This window comes from Nicotiana sylvestris, chromosome 3, assembly GCF_000393655.2.
Source record: "Nicotiana sylvestris chromosome 3, ASM39365v2, whole genome shotgun sequence".
Taxonomy (NCBI): domain Eukaryota; kingdom Viridiplantae; phylum Streptophyta; class Magnoliopsida; order Solanales; family Solanaceae; genus Nicotiana; species Nicotiana sylvestris.
The window spans coordinates 14252483-14260426 of NC_091059.1; the positions used below are offsets into that span (position 1 = coordinate 14252483).

At 42.2% G+C, this 7944-nt stretch overlaps 1 protein-coding gene across 1 annotated transcript; it reads right to left on the reverse strand.

Annotated features, from left to right (window-relative positions):
- Positions 1 to 585: 585 nt before the first annotated feature.
- Positions 586 to 6486, reverse strand: LOC138887067 (uncharacterized). Its single transcript, XM_070168779.1, has 2 exons — positions 5950 to 6486; positions 586 to 798 (listed from the first exon to the last, which is right to left on the reverse strand). The coding sequence occupies exons 1-2, from the start codon at positions 6484 to 6486 to the stop codon at positions 586 to 588; spliced, it is 750 nt and encodes a 249-aa protein (XP_070024880.1).
- Positions 6487 to 7944: the final 1458 nt, after the last annotated feature.

Genomic DNA, 7944 nt, shown 5'->3' on the forward strand with positions numbered 1-7944 from the left:
GAACCTCGTGGCAGCTGTCTAGATAATATTGGGGATCCTCAATAGATGCACCGGCAAAAGTAGAAGTGAAGAGCTTGGTGAACCTATCCAGTCTCCACAAAGCATCGGCGGACATAGCCGCTCCATCGCCTGTCTAAGCTATGGCACCCAGCTGAACTACCCTAACTGGCTGAACCACTGGAGTCTGAATCTAGGGAGCTACCTGCTCCAGAATGCGTGTAGCAGGAGTCTGAGCCCCTCCTCCGGCCTGAGAAGTGGCTGGTCCTACAGGAAGCAAACCTGTTCGGGTGACTCTCTCCATAAGGCCCACCAATCGAACCAGGAAGTCCTGAAGAACTAGGGTGGCAATAAAACCCTCTAGGACCTGATCTAGGCCCACCGGAGCTGCTGGAGCTGGAACCTTCTCATCATATTCAACATGAGGCTCCATCTCCGGAGTTTGGGGAGCTACCTACTCTGGAGTGAGTATAGCAGGAGTTTGAGCCCCTCCTCCAACCTGAGAAGTGGATGGTGCTATAGGAAGCAAACATGTTCGGGTGACTCTCTCCATAAGGCCCACCAATCGAACCAGGGCGTCCTAAAGAACTAGGGTGGCAATGAAACCCTCTGTGACCTAATTTGGGCCCACCGGAGCTGCTGAAGCTGGAACCTCCTCATTATAATCAACCTGAGGCTCCACATCTGGAACTGCTGCTCGGGGCTGAGCTCTGCCCCTGCCTCGGCCTCTGAAACGGCCTCGACCTCTGCCCCTAATAGGAGCTGTTGCGCGGTCGATGAGGAAGTGCGTGTCCTTGCCATCTGCAAAAGAACGGAGTAGAAACTCAATCAGTATTGGGGAAACAGAACCGCACGACAAGAAAGAACATGTGAAGTTTTCCTAACTCATTAGCCCCTGCGGGATAAATACAGACATCTCCGTACCGATCCCTCAGACTCTACCGAGCTTGTCCGTGAGTTGTGATACCTAAGTAACCTAGTGTTCTGATACCAACTTGTCACGACCCGGATTTCCCACCATCGGGAGTCATGATGGTGCCTACTATTGGAGCTAGGCCAGCCAAGTATTAAAACATTTCTGATAACATTCGCAACAATATAAACAAAATGAGACAATTAAATAAAAGCGGAAGTCTTTAAACTTAGGTAACTGAGATTAAATGCGGAAGGTTTAAAATAATGCTCTACCCAAGATTGGTGTCACAATGCTCACGAACTGCTAAGATTTACTAAATACAACCATCTGAAAGAAAGTTTTAATTGTTTGTTTCGGTACAAGGGATAACAAACTGAATAAAGAGAGAGAGGCCCGGGTTTGCGGATGTCAGCAAGGCTACCTCGATTTCTCTGGACTGAAGTCAGCTCCCGATCAAATTCTACTGCTGAGGTCCAAAAGCTGCTCCTGGATCTGTGCAAAAAGATGCACAGAGTGTAGCATCAGCACAACTGACCCCATAGTAGTCTGGCCTAACCCCGGCGAAGTAGTGACAAGGCTAGACAGGACCTACCAAAAACAACTTGTGCAGATATATGCAATAAAAGGAAATATACAGAATTTAAATAGCTAAGAAGGGGGAACATGCTAAGGGGAGCTAACAGTTTCAAATAGAAATCCTCAATAACAGAAAGAAGAAATAAATCCAGAATGTCAATAAGAATCAAAAATCAACAATTTGCACGGTATCACCCTTCGTGCTTTTACTCTCATTATCACCAAAACAATACACGATACCACCCTTCGTGCTTTTACTCTCGTCCTCACCAAAATAATACACGGCATCACCCTTCGTGCTTTACGCTCTTCCTTACCCAAACAACAATCACAAGGAAAACAGGGTAAGAAAATCTATAACCTCGAAGTAAATGAAATAATAACAAGTAATGAAAGAAACAACATAACTCGGATATCAACAAAAAAATCAGAAAGCAACAAATGCACGGCACCACCCTTCGTGCTTTTACTCTCGTCCTTACCAAAGCAATCATATAAATAAGATATGCACGGCATCACCCTTCGTGCTTTTACTCTCTTTCCTCACCATATAATCAATAAAATCGGCACGGAATAGTACATCGTGCGGCACGGCATTACCCTTCGTGCTTTACACTCTTTCCTCATTATAGCAAACAATGCACGGCATCACCCTTCGTGCTTTATCACTCTTCCTCACCCAAACAACAATCACAAACAAAGGGGCAAGGGAGTAGACAAAAAATGATAGAAATCCCGACAAGGGAATACAAATAAATAGCTAACTCCCGGCAAGAGAGCACAATTAAGCAATTAAAACCCGGCAAGGGAACAATATCAATAATCTCAGCATCCCGGCAAGGGAGCAATTCAATAATTCTTTCTCTTTCTTTCACTTTTACCTATTATCTCACTTTACCACCTGAGCCAATGCTCCAAAGGGTTCAATCATTTCATATACTTTCACGCTTTATGATATACTCGAGCCAATGCTCCGAGAATGTACAAATCATAATTCTTCCTCAAACTCTTCACATTATATGAAATTCATCAATTTAACAAGGAAGAGGTATCACAAAATATGAATAAATACAAATAAGACTCACGGTCGTGCTATACTCCGGTGTATAGATACTCGTCACCATGCCTATACACCGTACTCACAATTAGCAAGTAGCAAACAACACTCTAATCCTATTCCCTCAAGCCAAAGTTAGTACCTCGGTCCAAAGAATAGCAATTAACCCTCAAATACCGCCTTTCCTTTATAATCCGACTCTGAAACAACGATATATAGGCATAATTAATTCAATAATATCAATGAAGACCCGATAACAAAATCCCATAGCTTAGATATGAAGTTCCTAGCATTCTTCAAAAAATACCAAAATTCGACCTCGGGCCCACATGATCCAAACACGTAGATCAGAACAAAACCCGATTACCCATAACCCCGCGAGTTCAAATATATAATTTATTTTAAGATCCGACCCCAAATTGAGGTTGAATCACTCAAAATTCCCAAAAACTTAACTCTACCCAAAACCCCTAATTTCTACTTTGATTTCATGATTTAGGTTTAGAATTTCAGTAATTAATGAAGACGAGTGAACGAAATAGGTGGGAAATTACTTACCCAAAAGGCTTTGATGAAGAAGTGCTCAAAAATTCGCTCAAGAGGTGTGGAGAAGAAGAACTCGTGTGAAATATGGACTAAATCTCGACACTGTTCTGTTTGGGTATTTAAAATAACTGGGCAAAAATGGCCTATGCGATCGCGAAGAAGGTAATGCGATCGCATAGGGTAAGGGGAAGCTGGTCATTGCGATCGCGGAAGGGCGGATGCGAACGCATAGAAGAAAAGGTTGTGCATTCCAGGCTTGGGCTTAATGATACGCGAACGCGGATTAAAGGTTGCGTTCGCATCGAAGGATTTGCCTAAGCTATGCGATCGTGGATGAATCTATGCCATCGCATAGAACAAATGTGGGGCACCTGAAAGATTACTCTATCGATCGCAAGGCTACCTATGTGATCGCATAAAACTAGATACTAGAACACCAGAACTGAAACTTCTGCAACTTTTCTAAGGCCAAAACCACTCCGAAACACTCTCGAGCCCTCGGGGCTCCTAACCAAGCACACACACTAACTCAATAACATCCTACGAACTTACTCGAGTGATCAAATCGCCAAAATAACATCAAAATCAATGAATCAAGCCTGAAAATCATCATTTTTTTTATCAAACTTCATAAACTTTCAAATTTAGGAATTCAAGTCCGATCACGTCAAACGACATCCAATTTCAACCAAATTTCACACAAAGCGCTTAACCCACATATAAGACTTGTACCGGGCACCGAAATCAAAATACGGGCCCGATACCAATGCTTTCTAATCCATTTTCATTTCAAATTTCCAAATTAATTTTAGAAAAATTATTTCTTTTAAAAAATTCATTTCTCGGGCAAGGGACCTCGGATTTGGATTCCGGGCATATGCCCGAGTCCCATATTTTTCTACGGACCCTCCGGGGCCGTCAAATTACGGGTCCGGGTCCGTTTACCCAAAATGTTGGCCAAAGTCAACTTTAACCATTTTAAAACCACATTTTATCAAATTTCACATAATTTAACACATAAACTTTTCCGGCTATGTGCCCGGATTGTTCACGCAAATCGAGGAAACTAAATGTGAGGTTTTCAAGGCCTCAGAAGCACAGAAAGAGGGAGAAAACCGGTGATGACCCTTTGGGTCGTCACAGAGGATGATGCCTTCGAACTATGATGCATTTTGACAGGATGGCAATATGTCAGCCCATGAAGCGCAGAGAAATGATACTGAGAGTGATAGCAAGACAAAGCTTAGTCTTGTGCGGAATTTGGGGGCAGAGCTTAGCTTGAGGGAAGAAGATAGTGTCGAGTTCAGAATAGAGCAACATTTATGCAGGGGGAGGGACAATTCTTAGTCCCATGAGAAGGTAGTGCTAAGCCTTATGCAAATACGGAGGCAAGACTTAACCTCATGCAAGACTTGAGATAGGGCTTAGTCTCATTCAAAGAGAAGGAATTACTTAGCCTTATGCAAAAGGAGGTAGGGCTTAGCCTAATGCAAGATTTGAGACAAGGCTTAGTCTCATGCAAGGAGAAGGCAATGTTTAGCCTTATGACAATGTGGAGGTAGGGCTTAGCCTCATACAAGATTGGAGATAGGGATTAGTCTCATGCAAGGAAAAGACAATGCTTAGCCTTATGGAAATATAGAGGCAGGGCTTAGCCTCATGCAAGATTTGAGACAGGGTTTAGTCTCATGCAAGGAGAAGGCAGTGCTTAGCCTTATGAAAGATTTGAGACAGGGCTTAGTTTCATGCAAGATTTGAGACACGACTTAGTCTCATGTAAGGAGAATACAGTGCTTAGCCTTATGCAAGATTTGAGATAGGGCTTAGTCTCATGCAAGATATGAGACAGGGCTTAGTCTCATGCAAAGAGAAGGCAATGCTTAGCCTTATGCACATGTGGAGACATGGCTTAGCCTCATGCAAGATTTGAGACAGGGCTTAGTCTCATGCAAAGAGAAGGTAGTGCTTAGCCTTATGCAAGATTTGAGATAGGTATTAGTCTCATGTAAAGAGAAGGCAATATTTAGCCTTATGCGAATATGGAGGCAGGGCTTAGCCTCATGTAAGATTTGAGACAAGGCTTTGTCTCATGCAAGGAGAAGGCAGTGCGTAGCCTTATGCAGTGAACATGTAGCAAATAGGAGTAGAATATTTCTTAGCTGGAGAGATATTTGCGTCTGGTGGCTTGATTGATAGTGACTTTGATATGCGTATGTTTGTGAATACTTCTGTTATGTTCACCACGCCTGCACCCAAAGAAAAATTGTAAGTTTTGTAAGAGGAGGTTGGTTCATGCCTTCGTCCGATGTCTTTGATTCACTCTATTCTGGAGGCCCTATTTGAGTTGCCCTGGGTAACACAAGGCTGTCACGAAAATAGTGTTTTTGGAAATATGTATTTATCAATAAAAATGGAGTTATTTTAGAAACCATAGTGAAATAGCAAGTGATTTTAGATGAACTAGTGACTGTAACACATTTCAGAGACATTGCAGCTTTCTTGTATTAGAATTTTGAGGGTCCTCCTCAAAATTATGTCCCAGTTTGGTAAATGATCCTTTGGCCGTTTTGCATGCGATAAGACTTATTAAACCTTATCCGAGATTTTGAGAATCCCTTTCCAGAATTTTGAAAATCTTTCTCAAAATTCTGCCCTAGTTTCTTAACCAATTTCTAACTATCTGGCATATGATGGCGTTGGCTGGACTTGCTCCGGAATTTTGAGGGTCTTCCTCAAAATTCTGCCCCAGTTTTTGGTGTTGGGGGACATGAAAATTTTATTAAGATATGACCGAACCCACAGTGCTGCCTACGTATCCCCTCTTAAATTGGAATTAGGTCAAGCGTAGTTCACTTACATCATATGAAGGAATGTAAACAATCCAAACATAGTATCTCTTGACTACATTTGAATTTATTAGTTTTGGACAGACTTCTCTATCAATTTCTGCAAGCATGAGTGATCCACTTGTTAGCACCCGGTGAACCATGTAAGGACTTTGCCAGTTTGGAGAGAATTTCCCTTTGGCTTTATATTGATGCAGGAAAATCTTCTTCAGCACCAACTTTCCCAGTGCGAATTGCCTTGGTTTGACCCTTTTGTTAAAAGCAATGGACATTCTATTGTGATAAAGCTGACCGTGACATACTGCGTTCATTCTATTTCTGTCTATAAGGGCTAGTTGCTCATAGCGGCTTCTTATCCATTCTGCATCGCTGAGTTCGGCTTCATGTATAATTGTTAAAGAAGGAATGTCTACATCGGCTGGCATGACAACTTCGGTACCATAAACCAGTAAATAATAGGTTGCCCCAGTTGATGTGTCGACCGTAGTGCTGGACCTCAACAGGGAAAAGGGTAACTTCTCATGCCATTGTTTGTGGTTTTCTACCATCTTGCTTAGTACTTCTTGATATTTTGGTTGGCAACTTCCACAACTCTATTCATTTGAGGCATGTATGATGTAGAGTCTTTGTGCTTGATTTTGAAGGTTTCACACATAGCTTTCATCAGGTCACTGTTGAGATTGGCGGCATTATCAGTGATAATGGACTCGGGAACTCCGAATCGGCAAACAATACGATCCTTGACAAAGCCCATTTGAAGCATTGGTCTCGATCGGACTGATGACATCCATTCCCCAAGCAGCAAAAGGCCAAGGTGCACTTGTTGCATTAAGCTCGTTTGGCGATACCTTTTCATATTTGCATGTACCTGGCAGTGATGGTATTTTTGTACGTATCGAATGCAATCCGTTTCCATGGTCATCCAAAAGTATCCAGATCTGAGTATTTTCTTGCCTAGGACAAAGCCATTCATATGTGGTCCACAAGTTCCGGCATGTACCTCCTCGAGCAGTCTAGAAGCTTCATTTGCGTCAACACACCTTAACAACCCCAGATCAGGAGTTCTTCTATACAGAGTCCGTCCGCTATGGAAGAAGTGATTAGATAGCCTCCCCATAGTGTGTTTCTGAGTATGGTTTTCCTGCTTTGCATATTCTCCTCTCACCAAATATTCTTTAATGACATGGAACCAAGGTTTTCCATCTGTTTCTTCTTCAACATGAGCACAGTAAGCCGGCTGGTTATGGATTTTCACCGTGATGGGATTGATAAAATTCTTGTCTGGATATTGTATCATTGATGATAAGGTGGCCAGTGTATCTGCGAACTTATTTTGATTTATGGGCACATGTTTGAATTCTATCTTTGTGAATCTCTTCATTAACTCCTGCACATGATACAAGTATGGCAGTATCTTGGTGTTCTTCGTAGTCCATTCTCCTTAAACTTAGTGTACCAGAAGATCCGAATCACCAATTAGCAGCAACTCTTGTATATTCATATCATTGGCCAGATTGAGCCCCATGATGCAAGCTTCATATTCTTCCATGTTGTTGGTGAATTAAAACCTAAGCTTCACTGATATATGGTAATGTTGACCTGTTTCTGATACCAAAACTGCTCCTATGCCTACTCCTTTGAAGTTTGCAGCTCCATCGAAGAACATTCTCCAACCGTTGTAAGCTTCAACAATGTCCTCACCTATTAATGATACTTCTTCATCAGGAAAATATATTTTTAAGGGTTCGTATTCTCCTCCCACAGGATTTTCAGCAAAATGGTCCGCCAATGCTTGTTATTTGACCGCCATCTAAGTTACATAGACTATATCGAACTCACTTAACAGTATCTTCCATGTGGCTAACTTCCCAGTTGGCATGGGCTTCTGAAAGATGTACTTCAGAGGATTTATCCTGGATATGAGGTATGAGGTATATGCATAGAAGTAATGCCTCAATTTCTGAGTTGTCCAAGTTAAAGCACAGCAAGTGCATTCCAGCAGAGAG

Coding starts and splice junctions, on each gene's coding strand:
- LOC138887067 (XM_070168779.1), bottom strand. CDS start 6,486: ATGGTAGAAAACCACAAACAATGGCATGAGAAGTTACCCTTTTCCCTG. Junction 799..5,949: donor TTTACATTCCTTCATATGAT/GTAAGTGAACTA, acceptor GTTCTTTTGCAG/ATGGCAAGGACACGCACTTC.